This window comes from Monodon monoceros, unplaced genomic scaffold, assembly GCF_005190385.1.
Source record: "Monodon monoceros isolate NGI ecotype Baffin Bay Population unplaced genomic scaffold, NGI_Narwhal_1 Super_Scaffold_9, whole genome shotgun sequence".
In the NCBI taxonomy this organism is placed as follows: Eukaryota; Metazoa; Chordata; class Mammalia; order Artiodactyla; family Monodontidae; genus Monodon; species Monodon monoceros.
Window position 1 is genome coordinate 30,377,663 of NW_021703786.1, and position 27,851 is coordinate 30,405,513.

The 27,851-nt window shown below is 42.8% G+C and overlaps 1 protein-coding gene across 1 annotated transcript in view; it reads left to right on the forward strand.

The window, feature by feature from the left end:
- Positions 1-8,034: 8,034 nt before the first annotated feature.
- Positions 8,035-27,851, forward strand: part of GRB2 (growth factor receptor bound protein 2) — a 70,458-nt gene continuing 50,641 nt past the window's right edge. The window contains exons 1-2 of the mRNA XM_029213138.1: positions 8,035-8,249; positions 15,519-15,734. Of these exons, the coding sequence (XP_029068971.1) occupies positions 15,657-15,734 (78 nt within the window). The 5' untranslated portion in view covers positions 8,035-8,249; positions 15,519-15,656. The remainder of the gene's footprint in view (positions 8,250-15,518; positions 15,735-27,851) is intronic.

Below are 27,851 nucleotides of genomic sequence, written 5' to 3' on the forward strand. Positions count from 1 at the left end.
GATCCCAGAATCCCCACGGCTCAATTATTCAGTAAGTATTGTCTCTCAAAGCCTGGTCCAAAGATGACCAGGCTAAGAATTACCTGCAGCTGCTTATTTAAAATGCATATTTCTGAGCCCTTCCCAGACCTAATGAGTTGAATATCTCTGGGTCACTGGAGCTTGCATTTTAAACAGGTCTCCAGGCAATTCTCTTGTGCATTAAAATGTGAGCACTGCTACATTAGGGAAGAATTGTTGGCCCTTTTCTCCATTTTAAAAACTTGCTATTTGGTCTAGAGGTGCCTCAACTTGGTTCTACCTATTAGAATGCCAGCTACTCTTCAAGACAACTCAGATACTACATCCTCTGTGAAGCCTTCCTGGACTCCCTATCCCCAAGTGCTCTCTCCTGGACTCCTTTCACCCTGAGTCCAGTGCTCCAAAAGCACTTGTTATGCGGTATCGCATTATTTGGAGTCAGGCTTTATCACCACGGGAGTTTATAAAGTTCTTAGGGACACTGACTTGTAAAAATTCATTTTTCTACCCATCCACCATTGTCCCTAGTTCCCAACACAGTGTTCAATAAAAATTAGTCACATAAATGAATATCGTTTGGTAAAACTGATTTGGCGAATGACCAAAGAGAAAAGAGGAGTGACGGCCGAGAACGTGGAAGGAAGGAGACAGATAAGAAAGAAATTACAGAATTATAGCTGGTTACTATACTATGACTGTCAATGCCTAAGAAAAGTGGAGAGTGAGCAATATTTTAAGAAAAGATAGGATGTTTTGGCATAAATGTCTCTTAGCGATAACCGAGGAAGTGCTCCCCAACAGGCATGCCTCTTCGTTTATCTTTTCTCTTTCCTTCCTCTTTCCTTCTTTCCCTTCCCCTGTTCCTTTCCAGCATTTCTCATCTACTTCCTCTCCCTTGTTTCCATTTACCTTCTTTTTAAAAAAACTTTTTTATGAGAACGTAATTGATTTTCAATGTTATGTTAGTTTCAGGTGTCTCCATTTACCTTCCTTAAAACTCCTTCTATCCTCCTACCATACCTTAAGCCAGCCTGTCATTTGGTTGTTAAACATTAATTACGAGGTGTCGACTGAAGAAAATGCACAACCCAAAGTGAAAAATTATGTTTTATTCAGCAGACATTCTGAGGACTTCAAGCCCAGGAGATAGGACTCTCAGATCACTCTGAGGGAAGGGGGGTGGGCCAGAATATATGGGAGTTTTTGCAACAAAGACCAGGTTGTCAGAACATCAAAAGATTACTGTTAATTAAAGAAAACCAGATATCTGCAAGTTAAGGAATTTAGCACTTTTCTGTGTATGGGAAGAGGCAAGAGTCTGGGCTCACTGAAATCATTCCTTTGAAATGCACCTCGCTATCTGGGGCCAGTCTCCGGCTTTTCTCCATCCTGAACCCCCTCAGGGTGCACAGTTGGGGGTGACGGCACTACCTGAGGGCTTGGCAGTGGGCAGCCTGTTTGGCTCCAACGTGAGTTCCCTCAGGGCTCACCACTGGGGCAGTTATAATGTGATGGCTTGATGACTGCAACATCCTTTGTTTACTGATATGGCAGGCAATATATTTCATCCACACAGGCATTAGATTAGGTGTGAGGAGCCACGAAAACAAAACATGGTCCCTGTCCTTGAGGAACTTGTGGTCTAAAGGGGAGAAGGACAAGCAAGCAGATGGCTCACATATGGTCTTACGAAAACAGGAATGATGGAGTTGCCAAGGGTGCTATGAGAACACATTGGAGGGACCAGAGCATCATGGGAGGCTTTCTGGTGGAGGTGGCACTGCGTTGAGATTTGGAGGACAGACAGGAGCCAGGCGATGGCAGGGAAGGCAGGGAGAGGAGGCATTCTAGCCCAAAGGGGCAGTATGCACAAAAACTTGGAGGTAAGAGAATTGTACAGTCATTCAGGAAGCTGCAAGTCATCCAGAAGAGTAGCTGAGGGCTTGGCAGTAGAAGAGTTGAAAGGGCTGAGGCTGGAGTTGCTGGCAGCGGCCAGCCACGAGGGCCATATGGGGCATGCTAAGGGCCTCCTCTGTGACCCCCTGATTTGACTTGTATTTCAGAGAGCCCACTCTGGCTGCATTGTAGTGACTTAGAAGGGGGCAGGATGATCGGTGAGCCCCCCAGGAAGGATGGTGGTGTGTGGACCAGGTGATGGAGACGGAGTCAGGAGGTAGAGGAAGGGAAGTCACAGGACTTGATGTCCTGGTGGTAAGCTCAGCATCAGAGGCCACCCTCAGAGCTTGAGAGGTGTGCTAGAGCAGAGGAGATTCTAAGATAAGAACTTCCAAGATCAATTAAGCAGGTGGGAGTAGCATTTCAATGACCAATTTCGGTTGTCACTGGCTGCCTGGTTCTTTCCCACTAAAGAAAAACTCAGAACAGTGGTCTCAGAGGAGGTGCCTGAGATGGGCTTTCAAGGTTCAGTGAATGCCAGGGCAGTGTCCAGTTCTGACCGGCAGGTGGCACCACCACAGTTCACAGAAAGCAAAGTGAGAAACCCTTTCCGACGACTCAAAATAACCGCAAACCCCAACCGAAAAGAGAGCCGTTTTGGTGATTAATTGCTGCATTCCGAAGCGACTGATGTGGCCAATTTGTAATTAGCAAGTTCTGCTACAGTTGCAACAGCTTTTCATACCAGGGAGTGGCTGGCACCTCACAATTTGCCTCTTGCTCCCATTTCTTTTTGCTATTTAACACATATTCTAAATATTACTGCTTCTAGTGTGGATTTTTTCTCTGCATGGAATGATCTTGGGCAGCATTCTCTCAAGTTTCTGAGTCTGCGTCTGCATAGAGGAGTTTTTAATCGAAGAGGCAATGTAACAGATGTTGAAGGTTTTTTTTTTTAAGTCATCCCCAATTGCTTCATTTCAACACGATTATTTTTACTTTTAAATGTTCCCTTCCAAATCTGGTCCATAGGCATATATTTTCACATAGACATACTCAGAGTCTGTTTTATCAATTTTAAAAGGAAGCGCATCATTTTTTTTCTTTTCCCTTAGGTATCTAGTCTCTTCTGAGATCTCACCCACTTCCTTAGCTTCAAATAACACATTCGCACAGAAAGGCAGCCACATCTTTATCTCTAGTCAACCTCCGGTATTTATTCATCCATCCCTCCCTCCATCCATTAATTCAGTCCAGGCACTGTGCTGGGGGCTGGGAATACACATGTGAGAAGGTGTGGTCCTGTTTGGGAGCTTGTAGAGCATTTGGTGGTGGATGGGGGAGGGGGGAGAGTGAACAAACCATTATGCAGCAGTGAGATTGGAGGTCCAGTGGGAATTTTGAGGAAGAAACCTTAAAACTGACGTGGGAGCCTAAAGAAGGGGGAGAACACCAACTGGGCAGAAGAAACTGAACGTGCAAAGATACAGACACTCAAAAAGATCATGACACCTTCCGGAAACCACAGTGGTTCAGAATTGGTGGAGTGTGTGTTGGCCAGAGACCGAGAGAGTGGGGCTGGCAGGCAGCGGCCAGATCCATGAGGGTCTTTCCCAGATCTTAGGACATTATCTTGTAGATGATAAATAGCTTAGTTCCAATAGATTTTTCACTCTGCAGCTAGAGTGTGAATGTATTTTGTAGATGAAAAGCTGACCACAGCCCACCCCTGCTTCAGTATCTCATAGAATCAAGTGGCAAGCGGGATCTTAGTTCCCCGACCAGGGATCAAGCCTGTGGAAGCGCGGAGTCCTAACCACTGGACGCCAGGGAAGTACTTCACGTCCCTAGTTTTTAGCAGCACTGGAAAGGCCCAGCATGCCCCTCTCCAAATGCTTCACCCGTGTGCCACATTCTTCATCCGAGCTGTAAATGACTTCCTGGAGTTCTCTCTTACTGTCTGGCCTTTGCACATGCTGTACCCTCTCCTGGAATACTCTTTTCCTCTCAGGCTAACAGAGTCTCAGTTGAAACCTCCCTCCTCGTCTTCCCTGATCCTGGACTAGGTCAGGTCCCCTGCTGTGTGCTCCCAAAGCTGCCAGTCCTGAGAGTGTTGCATTCTCAGCGGTACGTCTTCCCCTTCAGACTGCGAGCTCTGTGACAGGTTATTCTGCTGTTTCCAGAGTAGATGCTCAGCTAATATCGTGGAGAGGAAGAATGAATGCACTGAGCTTTTGGACAGTGTACTGGATATTTCTACCTGCATGTCTCCCAGAATGATGAACCCTACGTTTCAGAGACTGCGGCACCATCATCTTCTTACCTGCCCCTTCCCTGTACGTGCCCTGCCCCACCACTTCCTGCCCAGTCAGCTCCTCCCCCCTTTAAAAAAATATTTATTTATTTATTTGGCTGCACTGGGTCTTAGTTGCGATATGCAGGATCTTTAGCTGCGGCATGCGAAGTCTTAGTTGCAGCATGTGGGATCTAATTCCCTGTTGAGGGATTGAACTGGGCCCCCTGCGCTGGGAGCATGGAGTCTTGGCCACTGGACCACCAGGGAAGTCCCAGCTCCTCCTCTTTATTTTTTATTTTTTTTATAACATCTTTATTGGAGTATAATCGCTTTACAATGGTGTGTTAGTTTCTGCTGTATAACAAAGTGAATCAGCTGTACATAAACATACATCCCCATATCTCCTCCCTCTTGCGTCTCCTTCCCACCTTCCCTATCCCACCCCTCTAGGTGGACACAAAGCACCGATCTGTCCTGTTTGAGAAGTAAGGAAGCTGAGATCCAGACTAACTGGCGACATGGCTGGTGAGTGGCAGTCAGGATTGGAACCCAGTTTTCTAGGCTTTAATCCATCCTTCCTCTATGGGGTGGATTCATCCGGGCCCCTGTGCCGTGGAACCTGGCACAGTGCCTCTGTCTGCTTTTCCCCATGCTGCCATCTGCCTGCCTATGGGGTTGCCTCTCACAGCCCAGCATTGTTGGGCAGTATTCTGGAAAGCACCCCCCCTCACTCATCCTTTACAAACATTTTGACCACATCTGCAAAGTTCCAGCTGTCTGGCTCCGCCCTGAATCCTGGTGTTTATGCTGATTCGGAAATTGGAATCGGTAGGCTAACTGTGGCTCTGCTGGTGGACTTTCACTTGGCAGGAACTGGCTCTTCATCCTGGGTGGTTTCCAGCAGGAATCTCCCTCTGCACTTCCCACCTGTGGAACCTAATCTCCATTTTTAACACGAGGCCTCTCGGATGCTGTGCAAACCGACTTTGACACTGGTGTGCAGTTAACCAGTGTTTACTGGAGGAGAGGCTCAGCAATGGAAAGGATCAGAGCTCCCCAGTCCTCATTCAGTGTTTTTCAGTTGATTAATGAAATGTGACTTGTGTTCTTCCTATTATCCAGCTCTAAAATGATATAATAATGTGTTAACTTTTGTGAGGTACCATATATACGTGTTGCTACAGTATCGACATTCCTTACAGGAAAGCTGTTGTAAAAATCCAGCGTCCAAAAGTAGTGAAGACGTTGCCTGGATATTAGCAAATTTCAAGAACTTAACTTCTAGGCAGCACACTTTAAAAGGGATTTTTCTCTTCTGTCTCAGGAAATATGGCCACAACATTTTCTTAAGAGAATCTGGCATTCGGGGAGTTTTTAATCTCAGAGAGACCAGTGTAGTTGGGGAAGGTTGCTGGGCTGTGAATGGGGACGAAGCACAGGGAAATGGGCAGTTTTCCAGCCTTGGTTTCATATCAACAAGCAGGAGTCCTTACTGCCCTACAGGGTGGGAGTCCTGGCAGAAATCCTCTGCAACTGCAAAAAGACAAAATCCACTTGGAAGGTAAAGCAGCAACAAAAGGGTTTCGGTTCTAATTACAGGGTTGTCAGGTTGAAGAAAAACGGTTGTGGGATAACAGGGAGATGAAAAACTTGGTTCTTAGTACAGTGGGTTTTCCTTGAGAAGCTTTAGTTCTTGATTCAACTTCTTACGCAGGTGTGGATCAACCGTGTCTTCCGTTGTGCTCTTTCTCCAGCTGTTTTGTAGATCAGCTGATGAACCATTTCCTGGTTTTTCAGAGGTTGGTAGAGGTCCTTGCTGTTCTTGTACTTACTTGCTCGTTTGTTCCTTTATACATTTATTTATTCACTACATATTTTGAAAGTGTTTTTGCATTGACAGAAAATACAGAGACAAGCCCTGTTTTGTCACTTAGACCTGCTGGTTTGGATTCCTTTCACCTCTCTTCTCTGCTGACAGTGAGGGGAAGGGTCCTGCTAGTGTTGGAGGGTCTCCTGCAGAGGTGGGGTGTGGCTGTGTGTCACCGTGAGGGCAAGGACACTGGCCCCAGCTCCTCCTCTTGACTGGCAAATTTGTCTGCTGTTCTCCCCACTCAAAACAAAGAACTGCAACTTTTCCCTCACTTCCTTCTCCTCTGTGCTCAGCAGCTAAGTCCTTCCCTTTCATTTCTTTTTTTTTTTTTTCTGGCCACCATTCTAAAACAAAATATCAAAGTGGGGGGAAAATATGGGTTTTAGAATAAGACAGGCCTAGGCTCAAATCTCAGATCTACTATATTTGGGTTTCCTTGGGTAAGTTTCTAACCTCTTTAAGTCTCAGTTTCCCAGTCTGTAAAATGGGGATATTATCCACCGTAGAAACTCTATGACTTTAGTATACATCGGGTGGTGAATAGATGGTCCTCTTGTTATTTTCACCTCATGTCAGGCATCTCTTGCTCAAAAACCTTCAGAGGTTGTTACTTGTCAATGAAGCCTAAACTGTACATCTTGGCCTTGCCTTTCATTATTCCTCCCCCTAAATCCTAAACTCTGGCCAATCTGAAATATTGGCTGACTCCATCCCTCTTTCCTCTCTGCTTTCATGTTGCAATTCAAACACCAAGTCCTCCCTGATTACCTGAGCACCAAGTAACTGGCTCCCTCCTCTGCAGTCCTGTATGTAGTTCAATGGCACTTAGGGCCAACTGTTTTGCCTTGCAGACTAGGCAACTCTCCTCTAGATGACAAATTGCTGAAAGCAGAGGCTTGGTTGGGTTCATCTATCACCCTGCATAGTGCCTTACACGCAGCTGATGTGAAAGAACAATTCATTCTCCTTATTTCAATGGGCTTGTTTTCTCTATAGAATCAGATGTTTGGTTATTCTCACCTCTAACTATTTCGTTGGCTTCCAGGAAGCACCTTACCATTAGATGCTCTGTTCTCTCCTTTAACTGGAAAGAGCTTTTGGAACTGAAAAATAAAGAGTTACTCCTACAAGCCTCATCTTCTGCCACTCCCCGGTTACGAATGGAACTACTTAGCATTGCACAGAACACGACTCTCACACCTCCGTTCCTTTGTACGTGCGTGACGTTCCCTTCACCTAGAATGCTATTACCCGTGCTTCTCTGGCGAACTCCTACACATCCTCCAAGACTCGTCTCAGACGTCACCACAATCACCTTCTCTGGGTAGGCTTTTCTGAGATGGGCAGAGTAGCGCCCCCCCCCAACTTTTTAGCTTCCTCAGCACTCTCCAAATAATTCTAACAGGACTTAGGTATAATTTGTTTACTTTTCTTCCACTCTTCTAGAGTATAGAATCTAGACCCTGAATTCCTTGAGGGCCAGGATTTCTGTTCGTCGTTGTACCTTCTACGCTTAGCATGTATTAGGCGCTTGATTCAATCTATGAGCGACTGTGTTAATTCATCTAATACTGCAGAGTTTGTTCGGACCGGATTCTCAAATATTTCAAGACCTGGTCCTCTATTTGGAGTGCTTCACGCTGGAGGGAGATTCTCCCTCCAACCCCCCAGGCAAATTGCCTTGATTTGGTGGAAGGGGAAAGGGCGTGGATAAGAGTTACTCCTTCAAGGGTGAGCTCTATTTACACGCTCTGGCACCGAGAGGGTTACAGCAACCCCGGGGGTGGAGCCCTGCCGGTGCCACCTGCTGAGGGGCGGCCCGGCGCCTGCGCCCTGGCCTGTAGCTGGTCTACCTGCGGGGGCCTGGCCGAAGAGGAGCGCTTGCGCTCTGGGCCTTTTCCGCTGGGGGGAAGTCTCGCGGGGGCGGGGCGGGGCGGGGCGGGGCCGCGCCGGGAAGTTCTCGCGGGACCGCGACGAGGAGCGGAAGCGAGGCGGCAGTACCGCTTCAGCGACCGGACGACGACGACGGCGGCGGCGGCGGCGGAGACTGTGGCGGTGACGGCGGCGAGAACAGTCGCTGCCCTTGGGGAGCAGCAGCGGGGTCGGCGGCCGCTCGCACCGTTGCGGAGGGGCCGGCCGGGCGCGGAGCGGAGCAGCTGCGCCACGGTGAGTACGGCCGGCGGCGGCGGCGCTGCTCCCGTGCCCCTTCCTCCCCTCTCCGCAGCGGGAGTCGGCCCGGGGGGCCCGGGCCTGCGTACCGAGGGCTGCCGGGCCTGGAGGTCGGGACAGTGAGGAACGGGGCGGGGAGCGGAATCCCTGGGCTCCCCGGGAGCCCAGTTTCCCCTTCTGGGGCGCTTCCTTCCTGGGGACCTTTCCTCCCCTGACCGTTGGCTCGGGACAGAGCTTCGGACCCCGGGGCAAGAGGCTGGGGGACTCCTAATTAAATTTCGTGCCGTTTTCGTGGGGGTTTGCCCAGAAGGGGCCCAGGAGAAGCCCGAGAGCACGGGGTACTCATTCTGTGAGTCAGTCTGACTTGGTCCGGGAGGCGGGGGATTCGCAGAGGGCTGCAAATGTGATTGATGCCCTTCGACCTGCACGGTCACCAAGTCACCGTCTCCTGGTGTTTCGGGGCCGAATTTTGGGAGGAAACCCACCAACCTTATTAATACTGTGAGTGAGGACGTTTGCTACTGGAGCCAGTCAAGATGCCTTTGCTTCTGTAGCGCCTTTTTTTTTTTTTTTTCGTTTTTGACTAGTCTCTGAAAAACATTTGTCAAGAAAAATAAGCAGCAGTTGATTGGAATGCTGCGAGGAAAGATTTCAGTAAGAGAGGGGAGGGAATCACTGGTATTTTTCATTTGCAGCGCTCTCCGTGTCTATGATTTACATGTGAGTTATAGCTTATTTAGGGAGTTAAACTAGGCTGGCTTCAGATGCAGTAAGAATATAATTTGCAGAGGAGCCAAGTGCCTCGCGGTCTGACTTTTGGTACTGTGGATTATCAGAAAAAAGTGGGAAAGACACGAGAGAAATTAGCATTAGTTTCTTTGGCTTTCTAGTGCCTCTTTCACTTTGTGCTCCCCAGTTGCCTTCCCTTTCTATTTCTCTCCATTCCACTGCGGACACTAAATGTTTACTCCTATAATGCAAGTCACTTGCCCCCTCCCCCCACTTTTTTTCTAATCTACTTCCCCTTCCTCTTTTTTGTCCCCTCTCTGGCATAATTTTTCGAGGTTTCGGCTCTTTGGCACAATTCGTTTTTTCCCTCATATAAAGATCCCGTTTCTCTCCCGGGAAGATGCCCTCTTTCCTGCTTTATTCTTCATTTTTGAGCGTCCACTGTGTTCCTTCAGTCTGCCAGAAGGGTTGCTAGAGAGCCATGCGAGACTTAACGTTCTCCCTGGGAACTGGGAGGCGCAAAGGATTGAATTCAGCTCTAAGTAATCAATACTGCCACTCGGTCACAGGTGTAGCTTGTGTTTTTGCGTTTTAATTGTTTTCTTCACTTTTAGATCATGTTGTTGTGCCTGCTCATGCTTTTCTTCTTAGGTCTCTTTTATGTTAGTAAGGGAGATTGGGTCATTTTGGGGCTTGTGTGACTTCTTTTTGGCTTTTAGTGGGGGTGGTGAATGTTAAAAACGAAAAACAACCATAGTCCTATATTACAATAGAATTAAGATAGCTTGAAACATTTAAGGGAATAGAATTTATTTAGACCATTGATGAATTAATTAAAGCTTGCCCGTTGTAATAGTACTAATTTATTCTTTACCAGCCTTCTAAGATAAGGTGTCTTTTCCTGCATCTGTTATAATCAGCCTTCTTTGTTATTGGGTTTGTTTTTTGTTTTTTTTGACAGAAAGAAAGAAATTTGTTCTCTTGCTCCTTCCTTTGTTCAAAATTTTCTGAATCCCAAAATTAAAAGTTAATTCTTGTAATCAGCTCTCTTTGATACTAAAAGAAAGCATTTAAATGTTTGAGGCAGTTTCCTTCCTCAGCCAGTGTATTCAGATTTGAGGGACTACTATTAGGTTTTAAATACTAAGTTGGTGGTACTTAGAGATTTTTCTCAATAATTCCTGTTATGTTGCACGTTATGCCACAACAATTCTAATTGTTACTTAGAACAGAAGAGTAATAGATTTTGGAGAAATGAAGTAATACAGAGTAGAGACCCACCATGGTCTCCTGAGAGAAACTGATACTGATAGTTACTTGCTTAATTCAGAAGAACTTTCCAGCACTCCTGAATGGCCATTGAGAGCCTTTCATTTTATTTGTCAAAGTTGGGTTTTTCCCAGTTATGCCAAGTGAATATGAATTATTGTCATTTTATGCAAAGACTTTGTAGTGCATTGTCTGAGATGCAAAGTTTAAAATCTAGTCAAGGCACCCTTACAGCACAGCAGTGATTTTTTAAATTTAGCATGCATAAGAATTACCTGTGAATCTTACTTAAAATTAGGTTCCGGGCTAAGGCCACTACCTTGCCGAACTCCAGAAGGCACCTCACAGTGAAATTAGTCCCTGAATGGGGTGAGTTTGATGTAGCTGATCCAAGAACCAAAACTGTTGTTACAGGATGCACCCGTAAATTAATGAGACTGAAATGTGGCTTTAAATTACTCAAAGGTACACTTTCTGTATATACACAGTAAATGTTTAAAAGCCCAGTAGAATCAGTGACTACAGATGTGATTAGTTTTATATATGTGAATATTTGAGCATTGTTAGGACTTGATTTGGAGGTATTTAATTTTAGTTCATACTTAATAGACTGTTAATTTGCCTACCAGAGCGTTCCTCTGAGTCCATATGTAAATGGAAGTTCTAGATTTACTGAGAACATGTGGACCGATATTTGAAGAGGTACTGGTGATGCTGGTTTAATACCTCTTAGCACTTTATGCCAGGGACTCAGCATTTACAGGTGCTGTCTCTTTTAGTTAGCAAAATGACCTTATAAACTGTAGATGCTATTATTTTCCCCATTTTCCAGCTGAGGGACACTAGGGATTAGAGAATGTAAGTTATTTCTCCAGTGTTGCCCACCTAGTTAGTAAGTGGTACAGTGACAGTTGAATCCAGGTCTAACTCCAGAGCACCAGTAAGATTTGTTTTTGTTTTTTCTGACTTACAAAAGCAATACATGCTTATAGTAAAGACAATGAAAGTACAATTGAGGTGTATGGTACAGAAAGTAAAAATATTCTGTGAACTGGCTTCCAGAGGTAATCATTGTTAACCTTTTGAATTTTTTTTTTTTTAACACGCACTGATATATTATTTTATGAAAGTATGATAAACTAATTTTTCTGCAGTTTTTAAAAAAACTTGATAATAATGTATCTTGATATATAGAAAGATATTTCTTGTTATGCTCAGGGATACATGTATTTTGCACATGGTATTTGTGTCACTATTTTAGTGAGATAAATCTGGGACATGGCATTGCTTGTCCAAGGGTATGTATTTTATTTTATTTTTTATTTTTATTTTTTTTTGCGGTACGCGGGCCTCTCACTGTTGTGGCCTCGCCTGTTGTGGAGCACAGGCTCCAGACGCGCAGGCTCAGCGGCCATGGCTCACAGGCCCAGCCGCTCCGCGGTTTGTGGGTTCTTCCCGGACCAGGGCACGAACCCGTGTCCCCTGCATCGGCAGGCAGACTCTCAACCACTGCGCCACCAGGGAAGCCCAAGGGTATGTATTTTAAATTTGTCAATAGATGCTGTAAAATTACTCTCCAAAAAGATTGAACTAATTAATTCCCTGATAGAGTGTGAGCTCTGTGGTGGTTTTATTTTTATAATCCAGTACTAAGCCTATTGTTAGGCATATAGTAGCTGTTCAAAATGTTACTTTAATCAACACTGGATAAAGAGTCTGAGAATCTCTTTATCCATAGTATCGCAGAGACTGGATGTTATAAATCTTTAAAAAATTTGACAATTAGTAGGTGAAAGAAATCTCATTGTTTTAATTTGCCGATTTTTGTTTGTTTCGGTTTTTTTGGCTGCGCCATGAAGCTTGGGGGATTTCAGTTCCCCAACCAGGGATTGAACCCGGGCCATGGCTGTGTAAGCCTTAATTTTCCATTTTTAATAATGAAGACAAACATCTAATATGTTTTAAGCAGAGTCACGTTTTAACTTAGAGTGACTTAATGTCAGGCTCTGTCTATAGCGCTTCATATATGTCTACTATCTGTATTACCTAATTCAATGCCCAGTGAATTTTATAAAGTTGGTGATATTATACCCATTTTACAGATGAGAAAACTGAGGCTTGTTTAAAAGCCTTGCCCAAAATTATAGCTGGTAAGCATCAAGGTCATTACTTGAACTTGGGGTCAGCCTGCCTTTACAAACCATGCAGGCTTAACACTAAGCTATACTGGCCCAGTGAAGTGTCGCATATTTTATTTTCTGTGAATTTTGGGAAGAAGAGAGTTGAATGGAAGACAGAAAATAAAATCCTACAAATACCTTTAGGAGACTGCAGTTTACGATACAGTGCGTATTGCTTTAAATGAACAGTTCAAGCTGCACTTGCCTTGTTAAAATTCTCTGCTTGTGGTGGGCTGCAGGGTGTGTGCTGGTAACAGTTCAGACATACTCTGTCATCAGGCTTCAGGGTTAAATGTACTCCCAGCCCATTTTCTTGAGAAATTTACAGCAACATATACTCTGTTAAAAACATTATACATTGTGTCCACTTTCAGATTTCTTTCTTCCTTTTAAAGTAATTAATGATGTGTATGTGATAGAATTTTTTTGTCTTTAATGAAACACACCCTTTTGAATTTCTTGAGCCTGCATGTTTTTCAGTGGATAGCCTAAAACCTGGCCTTCTCAAGTTTTCTCTGTGAAACGCTAATTTTTACTTGGCACCACCGCAAAAGTATTGATTGGTTGGTTTTCATTCCTATTAAACTGTATCTTACAAAGCAATTGTTACTTGAAACACGATTTTCAAGAGTGTTGTCTGTTTAAGTTTTCTCTAGGAAACCTGTGGTAGATAAGTTGAGTAACAGCAGGAGAGCAAATGTTGAAAACTCTTGGTTTTTATGGTCTGGCTGTTCAGTCACACTGCAGTTGTCTGGAATCATGAATGACATAGAAGTTTATGCCCTGTACTGCATAGTACCTTGACAGTGACAGTGCTTTAGGTTTCTGTCTGATTTCTGTTTTTCAAAAATGAAACTTTTAAAGTTTTTTGGATCTGCGCAATTATTCTTCAACTTCCCATCATTGATACATAGTCCCAACAATCAGACCTGAAGACCAGTGAAAATAAATGGTCAGGTCAGGGTATGGAAAATATTGATAGGCATGTAGCGGAGATTTTGGAGCAGCTGTAAAAAGTTTTAAATAGGTACACACTGGAAAGTAGGCAAAAAAGGAGAAACAGTTATTAATTCCGGGAAAAATTGAAGGATTGTACTAGAAAGGAAGGTTGGTTACCATACATTATATAAATCACCAGTGAACAATGTTTCGTAATGTAATAACTACTGCTTAAACCGGAATATGTGGCATTACTGGGATGGGGCAACGCAGAATTGGCAGGGGCGGAACAGCTAAGTCCTCATCTTTCAGGTGATAGGTGATGGCTGGAATAAATTAAGAAACAGCAGTAGAAGGGTGTTATTTAGAAATACTGTGAGTAAAGAGAAAGCTAAAATCAAAATTGAGGGTGATTGCTTGTGAGTGTTGGGGTAGGGAATTGCTCTTTTTCATAAGCCTTTTAATGCTCTGACTTTTAAAATTATATGGATTCATTTGATAAATAAGTAACTGTGGTGAGTATAAGTAAAGGGTGTTTAAGGTCACACGAAAATACTGAGACTAATTTTTTTTTTTAATTTGCTGGGACTCTTTTTGCTTTCCTGTTTTAGAGCCAGCACAACATAGGATATCCTAGGTATGGCCTGATAGAATGAATTAAACGTTGGTTTAGTTTATTAGTTTACCTGCAGTGGAATGTTTGACCTTCAGAATTCGGCTGAAGGACTTTTTATTACCGGGTGATTCTTTCCTCCTTGGTAATACTCATTTCCCTCTAACCTTAGTATTCCCAACTGGTTTACTCCTTAGTCCTTTTGTAGCTATGCTTGATTAATGCCCCAGTTGTTAACTTTAGAACAAAAGAATAATAATCACTCGTGCCCCTCAAATGAGGTCTCTGCTAGGTGGTAATTATACACCAAAGGGTGTCACTATAAATAATCTGTCCCCGTTCTGCCAGTGTCAGTGTTGTTTTCTGCTTTTATTTAGCCTGTATGAAAACAGTGACTGACAAAAGAAGAATGGGGCTTCGTTTTCCTTTAGTTACGGGAAGGTCTAGGTTGTGTCCCGTATTCAGGGCTCGAGACTCCTCACTTCCGCAGTGATTGTACTGCCCAGCTTCACCATCACCTGGTACACTACCTAAGGGTTATTACAGAATCTTTGCCTGCGAAATGCAGTTTGGATCAGTCTAGTACTCCCCTGGCTCCGAGAAAAGCGCCTGTTCTCAGGGGTAACTGTGAGAGGCTTCTGTTTGGCTTTTGGGCGGTAGCTAAGATTCTGAAAAAGGGATTGCTTTCAAGTGTAGATTAGGACTTCAACCTTGCTCCATAGGCTAGTTAGGAATAATGCAGAGGCTGCTTTTGGAATGCTGAACCTTGGACGTCTATTTTCAAGGGCTGTTGGGGCCCCCGAAGTCTTGGGGGTCTTCGAGGGATAGGGAGCCTTCTGCACGAGCAGGTCTCCACCCACCAAAGGCTCTGAGCTGGATTTCCTTTCTCTGGTCACCTGAGCTTGCCGGTCACAGTTGGCAAGTGGAGAGGGAGAGTTGCCTATGCTGAGAGTAGCAAACTGAATAAGAAAGTGGTTCCACTTTCCTAGGGGCAGACCAAGGTTTAGTTTCTGAGAACAGTTAAAGCAGCTCAGGACCACAGCCCACGTTGCTGGCTTTTGACTGTGGATAGGGGACCCAACATTTTCAAAACACCAGAAAGGTTGGCAGGGAGAAAGGAGGGAGAGAGGCCTCTATAACTGAGAAAAGTAGGGTGCCATCCCGAGGGCGAGGCCTTTCTTTGCGTGGATTGCATTTCGTGCCTGGAGAAGAGCGTGAGGGGCGAGGGAGGAAAGGCGGAGACCGTTCGGACTCCAGCCGGTTCCTGCACACAGAACACACCCAGCGGGAGGGAAGAGGAAGTGTGTTCTGGAATAGCTTGAGCAGCTGCCGCCATTGGCCGGCAGGCCTGTCAGTTGCCTGGGGGCCGAGGCTGGAAAGAGGAAGGAGGAGCTCAGGGCTCCTGCCTGGAAGGGAGGGAGGAGGGCTGAGCCAGGCCGAGCCAGGGGGCGTGGGGGCTGGGGCGGCAGGCCGACTGGCAGGGCGGGGCTGCCTTCGATCCGGCCACTTCTCTCAATCATTGCTCTTCTGATTCAGGGTGGCATTGTGTGTCCCGGCGCGCAGGAGCGAGTCCCAGCTGAGAGGCGAGGCTGAGCCCAGAGCACTGGGTTGCTTCAGCAGGGAAGACTCCCTTCTCCCCTGCTTCAGGCTGCTGAGCCCTGAGCCCCGCTCAGAATGGAAGCCATCGCCAAATATGACTTCAAAGCCACCGCAGACGACGAGCTGAGCTTCAAAAGGGGGGACATCCTCAAGGTAAGTGTTGATGCCCAGCAAACGCTCAGATGGCTTCTCCTTGTACTCACCTGCCTTCTTGTGCCCTGATAACACACAAAGAAGCTGTGCTTGTTCTCTTTCATTGCCCACTTTTAACATTCACCATCCTGTGTGATTTGGAGAGCTAGTGCTGAGTGAATATCAAACGTGACTTCAGAGGGTTGGTGTGATGTGTGGTCTTAACTGCCTTTGTGTGAATGCCTTGAGCAATTCTGTGCTTCTTGATATTGGTAACTCAGGTAAAGTCAGAACAATGTGATTGTAGTGAGGAAGCGTATGAGCAGATTGGGTTACCTGATCTACTAGAGTTATATAAAAAAAAGTGAGAGGATTTTTTTAAAAGACCCAAATTTGAAGTATTTTTGTAAAAGCACTCAATTAGTCTTATCTTACATAGTCAAAATATTTTTGTTTCTGGAATGTGATCCTAGTAGGTTAGAAATTAATTTCCCCTAGCTTAGAGAGGTGGTTAGAAGTACATGCCAAAACTCGTTAAAGAACCTCAGTGTATTCTTATTCTTTGTGAAACAACTAATGGAGTTCTAAATGACAAGGTTCCACTTGCTGTTGTACCAGTCAGATTTCGATTTTCTTGAACTTGAGGAGCAGTTACCCCATATTAAACTCTGATTGCACCAAAGAAACCTGCTGACAGTTTAAAAATAAGCTTCCTTACAGTTTGCAGCTCATTTTGAGCCCCACTATTTACATGAGGTTCGCCTTCCACCTGGCATGTGTTAATTATGTTGTTTACCCAGTTGACTCGAGCAGCGTGCTCTTTTGGATATGTAATTTATTTTTACATGGGTGGGTGTTATCAAATAGTGTATCAACTCTGAGGAAAACCTAAAATTTAATGTTTGAGTCTTCACTGTGTCTCAAGTTTTGACTTTTTTCCTCTAAACCTGATTATTGGAATTTGCCATCCATTTCTTTACTACTGTTGAATGAAATTATTAGGATTTTATAAAGAAGAAGAAAGTGGAAATACAGAAATATGATTCTTTATAAAAGGACTAGTGACTTTTGTTTTTAAGTTTTGTAGACGTACGGAGAGTTATTATTTTGTTCACTGCCCAAGGTGTAGAGTTCTGCTCTGAAGTTAGTTTTTGTAAACTACTACTGCACAGTAGTTTTTGTAATGTTAGAAATGTAGGTTGCACTTCATAGAAGGTGATAAAGAGCCCTTTAAGGAGAAGGAAACTGAGAGCTTTTTTTTTTTAAACATCTTTATTGGAGTATAATTGCTTTACAATGGTGTGTTAGTTTCTGCTTTGTAACAAAGTGAATCAGTTATACATATACATATGTTCCCATATCTCTTCCTTCTTGCGTCTCCCTCCCTCCCACCCTCCCTATCCCACCCCTCTAGGTGGTCACAGAGCACCGAGCTGATCTCCCTGTGCTGTGTGGCTGCTTCCCACTAGCTATCTATTTTACGTTTGGTAGTGTATATATGTCCATGCCACTCTCTCACCTTGTCACAGCTTACCCTTCCCCCTCCCCATATCAAGTCCGTTCTCTAGCAGGGCTGTGTCGTTATTCCTGTCTTGCCCCTAGGTTCTTCATGACCTTTTTTTTTTTTCTTAGATTCCATATATATGTTTTAGCATATGGTATTTGTTTTTCTCTTTCTGACTTGCCTCACTCTGTATGACAGTATCTGGGTCCATCCACCTCACTACAAATAACTCAATTTCGTTTCTTTTTATGGCTGAGTAATATTCTATTGTATATATGTGCCACATCTTCTTTATCCATTCATCTGTTGATGGACACTTAGGTTGCTTTCATGTCCTGGCTATTGTTAATAGCTGCAGTGAACATTTTGGTACGTGACTCTTTTTGAATTATGGTTTTCTCAGGGTATATGCCCAGTAGTGGGATTGCTGGGTCATATGGTAGTTCTGTTTTAGTTTTTTAAGGAACCTCCATACTGTTCTCCATAGTGGCTGTGTCAATTTACATTCCCACCAACAGTGCAAGAGTGTTCCCTTTTCTCCACCCTCTCCAGCATTTATTGTTTCTAGATTTTTTGATGATGGCCGTTCTGACCGGTGTAAGATGATATCTCATTGTAGTTTTGATTTGCATTTCTCTAATGATTAATGATGTTGAGCATTCTTTCATGTGTTTGTTGGCAATCTGTATATCTTCTTTGGAGAAATGTCTATTTAGATCTTCTGCCCATTTTTGGATTGGGTTGTTTGTTTTTTTGATATTGAGCTGCATGAGCTGCTTGTAAATTTTGGAGATTAATCCTTTGTCAGTTGCTTCATTTGCAAATATTTTCTCGCATTCTGAGGTGTGTGTGAGCTTTTTGACGGTATTCTCAAAGTCAGCACTAAATTAATCAGAAAGCAGACAGAACCAGCTATAGGTTTTAGAGAGAAATACATCATCTGTTTCTATTTCTTTAGCTAGAAATCGGCAATCATAACTTAGACTACTAAATTACTCTGTATCATTGATGTACTGAGGAGATAATTTGGTGTTTTCTTAGGTGATTACTATTTTCAGCAGATAACCTGCTCCTGATATCATAATAAGATTGGCTACTCAGATAAAGGGAAAAAAGATTGGCTCCTCAAGTAGCCACGTTTGTCACTTGTACAGAAATGCTTTGGGGCCAAGCTTGGGGGGTTTTTTGGTTTGTTTGTTTACTGAAATACAAATCAGATTTCTCCATTAAGTTTACCCTAGAAACTTGAAACTTGAGCCTGGAAGTTCATATTTTTTCTCTTAGTCTATCCAGTTGCACATTTAGCACTAAAGCAACAAATCAAAACAAAAGTGTGAACTTTGAGGTCTGTTTTAAAGAATTTTTAGACAAGAACTTTCCCTGTTTACTGCCACTAAATTTAGTCTTGGACCATGAACATTTTATAAGTTCTCCACCTTAAATTGGTAAACTTCTTGAACAAGTGTAATGTCCTTCTTTCCCATCCTACAATTAGGATGGTACTGTTTAATATTCCCCCAGAAATTTTTATGATGGGAGAGAAAGTGAATCAGAGTGCTCACATTTACTTTCAGATTTTCTTTGGGGAGAGAGAAACATACATATATTTGGTTCTTTCCAGTTTGGCAGATAACTGGCATATGAAGTCATAATGCCATTATTGCTTTTGAATGGTGGCCGTTAGCTGTTTGTTAGTAATCTTGTGGCTTTACTCCAAAAAATAAGTGATGATACAGTAGTTGCCCGTTGTCTCATAATTCTGTGAAACAGCTGAGTGAAGAGGAGGGACATTGCTTTGTCTTAAGCACTATTAGTTTAAAAAAAAAAAAAAGGCAGCGTTTTCTTCTTTGATTATTCAGGGAGTAACTGGCTTCATTTGAGTGGCTCTGATTTGATTTGGTCACTCTTTAGGATGTTAGTTGTGAGCCAGATCATGTTCTGAAGTGTCTGGAAATCATTGACCAGTTTCCCTCGATTGAAATATGGATCTATTTACCCTCTGTTGATAAAAGGGACATGTGCACGTGGGTACTGAGTACATTTTACTTGAAGATAATGAAATAGAAAGGGGCTCAGCCCTCTGCCTATGACCAGGTTCAGGATTACACCCTCTCACTGTCTTGGAGTTCCTGGTTAACTTTTGCTGAATGTTGACTCGTGTCCCCCAGCAGACCACTTCCTTACTCTCTGTCCACATGTTGACTTGTACTGCCCTGAGAAGAGAGAGCAAATTAAAAACATCTTACTGGAAGCCGTAAATAGAACTTAATGCTTGGATATATCTGCCTTTGTTAATTTCCCTCTTATAAAAGCTTGTGTTTTTCTTTGGGAGGGGTGGGGAGGGCACTGGGGCTAGGTATGGAAGAAATTGCTCTTCCTTAGTGGATGAAATGAACCTAAATTTCCCCACCGTTGTAGGGCAGCCTTGAGATAGCCCCAGGGGTTCTCCACTGAAAATGAGGCCCCTGAATACTCTGTCCTGGGCACACAAAATGCCTGAGCTTACCTAAAAGTTGCGTCTGCCATCTAGGGGCTTCTGTACATGTATTTATAGTTCAGACAGTGCTGCATAGGAATGAAGAGACTGTTCTGAGCTCTCAAACCTGTGCTCATTGCATTCTGTAGCTGGGTGGTTATTTTCTATCAAGACAGACCTTAGACTCTAGAAGAGAACCAACAGTAGGTCATCTCAATATCTTCTTCTCTGCCTGGCACGAACTTCCTTTACCAGTTTCCTAAACCGCTTTAGAACTAGGTCTTGGGTTCAGGGCTGATGACACTATTTTACTGTTACATTTACAGAGCGTCTCCTTGAGCCACATCCTGGGGTAAGTTGCTTTGAGGGTTGGGGGAGAAATAGAAGATGTACTTTCTCCCTTCAGGAACTCTAAAATCAAATAAGAGAAGTGAGGTTAGTATGTGAAACAGTATGTGACAGTGTGTAAAATTAGAGGATCTTTATTTTTTTAATAAATTTATTTATTTTATTTATTTATTCTTGGCTGCATTGTGTCTTCGTTGCTGCACATGGGCTTTCTCTAGTTGCAGCGAGCGGGGGCTACTCTTCGTTGCACTTCACAGGCTTCTCATTGCGGTGGCTTCTCTTGTTGCAGAGATGGGCTCTAGACGCGCGGGCTTCAGTAGTTGTAGCGCATGGGCTCAGTAGTTGTGGCTTGCGGGCTCTAGAGCACAGGCTCAGTAGTTGTGCCACATAGGCTTAGTTGCTCTGCGGCATGTGGGATCTTCCCGGACCAGGGCTTGAACCCGTGACCCCTGCAGTGGCAGGCGGATTCTTAACCACTGCACCACCAGGGAAGCCCTAGAGGATCTTTAGAACAGGAAAAGACTTCCTTATTTTACAGGTGAGGAAATGGTGGCCCATGGAGGTTAATGATCTATCCAGGATCACAGCTATTAGTACTTAGTGCTCAACTGGTATTTAACAGAATGCTGAAGTTGTGTTACACACTGTAACTGCCAGTGTAATTTTGAAGAGAAGAGATTGGTGAGAGCCGAAGTTCAAGAAAGCTGTGTGGAAGAGGCATGACTTGGACTGGACCTTGTGAAGGCCAGGACAGGGCTAAGTGAGGAGAAGGGAGGGGCGGGGGCTGTGCTTGTTGTGTTTAAGACAGGAATGCTAGAATAAGGTTATAGGCTGTGACGGAGTGGAAAATAAGGTAGAACTGGAGCCAGATAAGAAAAACCCAATAAGAGTTTGATCCTGTCCTTAAGCCTCTGAAGGTTATCAGCTGATGACGAAAGTGTCCTGTGTGTATAGTGGAAGTGTCCTGTGTGGATAGTGGATTGCAAGGAGGGAAGTCTGGAGTCCCAGCCTGGCAGGTTCCAGTAATCAGGTTGTGAGATAAGTGCCTGTACAGGTATAGGAGACTAGGAATGAAGGACAGGGGGTGCTTTGAGGAAAAGAAAAAATAACGGGATTTCTGCCTGTCAGCTGGGGGTATTTCAATAAGTCTCCTGTGTAACTGAGAAAAGAGCGTCCATGGAGTATGCTCCTGAGAGCCAGGAATGTGAACTAGAGTGTGATTGGTTCCAGTTTTCACAACAGCTCTAAGTCCTGCATTTCAGTACATGAGTCTCATTTCAGGTGTTTGAACTATCAAACCTAAAAAATAAGAGGTTGGGGTGGGGTTTTTTCTTCACTATTTCAAAGTACTAGTATCAGTATACTTTTTGAAGTATTTATTTGCCTATTGATAAGAATTGTTATCAATCTTGTTAACTAAACTCAGAATATTGCATTTAATCTTTAAGAATGAGGACAGTTTGAGTTCTCTTACAACATAATTTGTTTGCCTTTCATCATATTCATTTCCCCCCTGTCATCTGAATGGACTGTTTCCAAATAGGTGCTAAGAATGAACTTTCAGTTCCTGTACAAGACTCCTTTGGGGGTGGAGGGGGTTGCTGGCTGAAGACCAGTCGTCCCTGTTTGGAGAAAGAAATGTCTAAGGAAATGCACCGTTCCTTTGGGGTCTTCAGTTTTCACCTCTGTGAGCCATTGTAGTTAAGTCATCATTGAATAGCTACTATTTATGAAGCATTTAATATGTGCCACAAAGTTATACATGATTTCTAGTTTTGGACATCAGAAGGTTGGCATTATTAGCCCCATCTTATGGGTGCAGAAGTTAAGTAACAGGCTCAGGTTCACACATTTAGTAAGAAGCAAAGCTGGGATTTGATCTTAGGCCTGGCTGCAGTGCTCCCCCTACAGTACATTAATTCCCCTGTTAACTGTCAGGTATGAGTAAACCAGAAATATAAGCTTATCTGCAGTCCTGAGTTACTCACCTGCCAGGCATGGACAGCTGTCTTATGGCACTGCTTCTACATAGTGACGTATTGGATATCCTATCTAAGTAAGCGGAGGTTAATAATAAAAGAAATGAAGGGGGAAAAAAAGGGTCATTTCACCTTTCGGATTACCAAAGATGATAAAGACTGACCCCACCCTCTTTTGGCCAGGGTGTGGGGAAATGGGTGCTGTCACCTCCTGCCAGTGGAGGTTTGTACGAATACAATTGGTCTTTTTGAACATGGCTTGGTGATACATATTAGACCATAAAATGACCCAGCAGTTGCACTTTCAAGAATTCAATCTAAGAAAATTCACAAACAAGTTTTTTTAAATGTAGACGTGGGGGGGGTGTTTATTTCAGTGAATCTGTGTGCCACCTAGAAATTTCTGCAATTAAATTATGAAATATCATTTCCAAGATATTAAAAGGTGTAAAAATAGGCATCTTCGAATACATGGAATTACCATATTATAAAAAAAAACCTTAAGTAGTCCATCAGTGGGAGGCTACATAAACAGATTATGGTGCTTGTAAAGTGGGATACTGTGAAGATGTTAATGTTGATGTAAAACTATATCAGTACAGTATATGTGTTGCTCAGACAAAGTGTTTATGGATCCTCTTTTAAAAAGTGAAAATATATCTAATTTATTGAGTTCTTAGTATATGTCTGTGCACTAAGCTAAGTATTTTACTTGTATTTTCTTTTAATCCTCACAATAATCCTATTAAGACAGATGCTATTATCCCCAGTTTACTGATCAGGAACCTGAGGCTTATGTTAAGTAACTTGCCCAAGTTCACATTCAAATCCAGGCTGGTTAAGTCCAGATTCCATGTTCTTAACCACTACCCCGTGGGGCTTTTTTGTACCCAAATGAGGTCAGATGAGGGAGGGAGGGAGGGGGCGCGAGCCCATTTAGGGAAAATTGCTATCTATTTCTATTTGCTTATTAAATACATAGACTTCTTTCTGAATGATCCCCTAAAAGGTAACAGTTATCTCCAAGGAGCTGGATTTCAGGTGATTCTTACTTCTTTCTTGTGCTTTTTTTTTTTTTTAACATCACTTTAATTAATTTATCAGTTTTATTAAGTCAATACAGCTTTATTCAAATGGTAAGTAGTTAACATTTTGCATGTTTTACCTTGATGGATATTCTAGGAAGTTAAAGTGCTCCGGTCAGGGCTTGGTTGGTTGTGTATTTTTAATGACTGAGATTTAACCTGCTGTTAGGCTAAAGTTCACTGTGCCTATGTTCAGAGTCATAAAACTTAGACACCTTTTAAAAAGTGATTCACAACACCTTTTGGAGGAAAATCTTGGTCTTTTTGGCAGATACTTCCTGTGTTTCACCTCCTAGTGTATGTGGAATGAGAGACACCTGTGGTATTGTGCTAAAGAACTGCTCCAGGGCTAGACCCACCTTCTTCTTCTGGCAGATCTGGCCTTTTGGTCTTGGGAAGCTGACTCTCCATTGGTTCTCCCATCCTCAAAATGGGAACAATAGCGTCTACCTTCCTAGAGTCACAGTGAGGATTAAAAGAATTAATACGTTAGTGTGCTTAAAGCAGTGACCCTTAAAGTAGATAGTAATGCTACCTGCTATTAGTTTTATTAATGTTATTCAGACGCACAACTTTGATAAGAGGATGTCAGTCCTACTGCTGGCTCAGGTAACTGTTAAGTCACATGACTCGACACATAAAACTGGCTGGGTGCTTGTCCTGATACTACCTCAAACTCAGAATTGTGCAAACTTTGTCCCAGAGCTTAGCAGAAAGCATGGTATTGATGGAGGATTTTGTGAAAGACAAGTAGTTTCTCCATTCTTAAAAGTCTTTGGCCCTCTCTCAGGGTTAACCCTGAAAGCAAAGAGGTGGGTAACTGCACAGTGTCCTGTTGGGGACCTCACTTTTGTATATTTCTTGGGCTGAACAGAGCTTTGGGATTATGCTGTTGGCAAATATTAAGAAGTGATAGAAGAAACAGCCTTGGGAAAAATTCGTTGCTGTATTTACTCTAAGGATACTAAGGAATCTTTCATTATTATGTGTCCTCAGGGAGGACCTGTGGGAGAACATTCTCTCTGGTCTCCATACCTAGAATAGGCGTATTTCCCCCTCAAACAACTTTTTTAAATCTTAAGGATGCTATAAATAATGCTTTGATATGTTTCCTTCTTTATCTTCTAGGAAAGCTTAGAGCCTCCTATGGTCCCATTTCTAGCAGTCGCTCTTATACTTTCTGTCCTAATATTTTTGTTGAAACAGGTAGTAATTATTAGTGGTAAATATTTAAAGTTTTTCTCACCCTAACAATGGCTTTGATTTTTAACTAATTTATTTATTCTTTAGTTTAACAGCAGACTTTTAAAATCTAGATTTAGCAAAATGGCAAAGCCTTTTGTAGTACTTTGCTTTTGAAAAAGTACAAAAAGAATCAGTTTAGTTTTAAAGTGAGAGGAAATGCATTTTGGACCTTAAAACTGTAGACTTCACAGAGAACAAGAAAGCAGTGTGAAGGCTTCCCTGGTGGCGCAGAGGTTGAGAGTCCGCCTGCTGATGCAGGGGACACGGGTTCGTGCCCCGGTCCGGGAAGATCCCACATGCCGCGGAGCGGCTGGGCCCGTGAGCCATGGCCGCTGAGCCTGCGCGTCTGGAGCCTGTGCTCCGCAACGACGGGAGAGGCCACAACAGTGAGAGGCCCACGTACTGCAAAAAAAAAAAAAAAAGAAAGAAAGAAAGAAAGCAGTGTATGTTTTCGGTCAGAATATTGATCATGCAATGTCTTTGTGTCATTCCGTAGATCTTTTATTTTCCTAGATAAATATGTATGGTTTGAAATGGATTGCTAGAGGAAAGAATAAATTTACAGCATTTTATTTTTTTGGTTTCATTGGGTCTTTGTTGCTGTGTGCGGGCTTTCTCTAGTTGCGGCGAGCGGGGGCTACTCTTCTTTGTGGTGCGCGGGCTTCTCATTGCGGTGGCTTCTCTGTGGCGGAGCACGGTCTCTAGGCGAGCGGGCTTCAGTAGTTGTGGCTCGCGGGCTCTAGAGTGCCGGCCTAGTAGCTGTGGCATGCAGGCTTAGTTGCTCTGCGACACGTGGGATCTTCCCAGACCAGGGCTCGAACCTGTGACCCCTGCATTGGCAGGTGGATTCTTAACCACTGTGCCACCAGGGAAGTCCCTACAACATTTTATTGTCAATATTTCCATTTTTCCTTAACATTTAAAATTACTTTAATATACATTAATAGAAAAAAAAGAGGAAATTCAAAATTCTGCACGAACTCCCCACTCCAGTATTTTTACTGTTGCAGATCTCTTCTAGGCTTTGTTATTGTATAAACATTTTTATACTGCTGTAATTATAGTGGCCTTAAAATACAACATATGTTACCATTTTCCTGTTTGTTTTACTAATTATTTTTAATGGTTTAATGTTTTAAAATATTTTTAAAGTTAATGTTCTATAATTGACTTAGCTATTTCCCCATTGCTGGATACTTAGCTTGTTTCTATTAAAAGTTTAGTTTATCATCTCAAAGGAGGCTTTTGATTATGTATGATGCTCTATTGTCCAAAAGGATTGAACAGATTACCTACTTGAGGTCAAGTTGAATGAGAATGGCCCATAATCTTAGTCAGAATACATAATAGTAGTGCAGCTAATGTTGGCTTCATTTTCTGACCTCCTTTAACAATAGACTATTATTTCACAGTTTGACAGTGTTTTATAGGACTGTGAAATGATTTGTGAAATGATTAAACCTCTTCACTCAGCATCTAAGATACTTGACAACAGCATCTAGTTTTTCTGAAGCACGTTTTATTTTGTGCTGTTCCTTCAGGTGATTAATTTGCTTTTTTATAGCTGTGTCAAGTTAAGTTAATAAGTAATTTTGATAGCTGAGAAATTTGATGTGTACTCATAGATGTAGTTTTAATTCAGTTTTACTTCTCTGGCTGAATTAATCCCTTCTGGAGGGAGATAATCCATCCTCACTCATGTTTGGAAAAAGGTGGAAAGACAGACAAACCAGCTTTGTTTAGTTGATGCTGCAAATGTTTAGCTTTAGAGCCAGAAGGCTCTGCTGAGAGCTTTTGAGAAAAAAGTGGAGTGATTTATTGAAACATCCTCATGCTCTTACATGTACTGAGATATAAAGAAAAAACAGAACTATCGTGTTGGTTCTCTCTGGATGTTGGGATTATGGAGAACTGTCACTTTCTACAGCATGCATTTGTATAATGGATATTTCTACAGGCATATATTAGTTTCATAATCAGAAAAGCAGCAAAAACCAAAAACACCACAGTAGTTTTCTAGATGTAAATTTACAAGTCAACAAACATTTTAGGGTCTATTTTGATTTCTTAAAAGGAAAAAAAAATCAGCATACAGCTTCATGGAGTAAATTTGTTCATTTCTTCTTGGTGAAGACAGCACAAGCATCTCCAAGTTATCTAGGACCATTACATAGACTTTATGTAAAATAGAGAATACACAACAATAAACTAGAAGCGGGCTCGGCCCTTTTGCTTATGAACAAGTAAGATTGGCCCTAAAACTGGTCTTGCTGCCCAGATTTCTAGTTATATCTGGACCTTATATGAAACTAACGTTATGTGCTTTCTTACTTACGTAATTTTGACTTAGGTCAGTCTCCAAACTGGATTGTGGCTAGTAATGCAGCCAAATTGCAGTTCTTCCTAGGTTTAATTATCCATGTTGCCTTCCTTGTCTCCTGTCCATATTTAGTCATTTACATTTTATTTATCAACTTCTATAAAAATGTTTGGCTCTGAAAGGTAAAATTAAGAGACAAGATAAAGATTTGCAGTTATTTGTGGGTTTTAGTTATCTGTTGTGCATTGAAGAATATCAGGTGTCTTCATTTCATTCTTTTAAAATGTTTATTAGAGTTATTGAAAAGTGTAAAAGAAAGGCCATAATCCCTCCTGTCACCCAGATAACTTTTTTTTTTTTTTTTTTGCGGTACGCGGGCCTCTCACTGTTGTGGCCTCTCCCGTTGCGGAGCACAGGCTCCGGATGCGCAGGCTCACGGGCCCAGCCACTCCGCGGAATGGGGGATCTTCCCGGACCGGGGCACAAACCCGTGTCCCCTGCATCAGCAGGCAGACTCTCAACCACTGCGCCACCAGGGAAGCCCAAGATAACTTTTTGAAATAAAATAAAACAAATGTCGAACTCATTAGAAAATGTAAAAGGCAAATACTCTTCCCAGAGAAAATAACTATTCTGTTTTTCTGTAACCTTTCAGGAAGAAAGACATTTAATGAGTATAGCTATAGTTACTTTTACTGTACTTTCTGGATACGATGAGAAGCACACTGAAACCATATTCAAAATTGTAATAATGAAATTAAGCAGGCACTTCATCTTTGGAAGGAAGGATGGGGTTTCTGTTTAAATGTACTGTACCTCTTTAGAAAAAAGCAGTAGCTAGAAAGATCGCTTTGCCAGGCTATTAGAGAAGATCATAATGATTAAGACTTTAAAAGTCACATGTTAAAGCTGAGTCAGAGTAGATTTCGAACCTGAAATTGGTGTGAATTTCCCCAAAAGTTGTGCTAATATTGTCTACATCAGATATTCAGATGAATTTGTGACTAATGGCCTCACTTAGTGCTAGAAGTGGAAACTTGTAGCCCTGCAGGTCTTTCCTTGAGATTAATTACTTTATTGGTCTCCTAAATTTAGGTTACTGGTTGAGAAAGAACCAGTACTTTACTTGGAAAGTCATTCTCTTTGTGTTCAGATGCCCTTTATCTGCCTTCTTGGAGCAC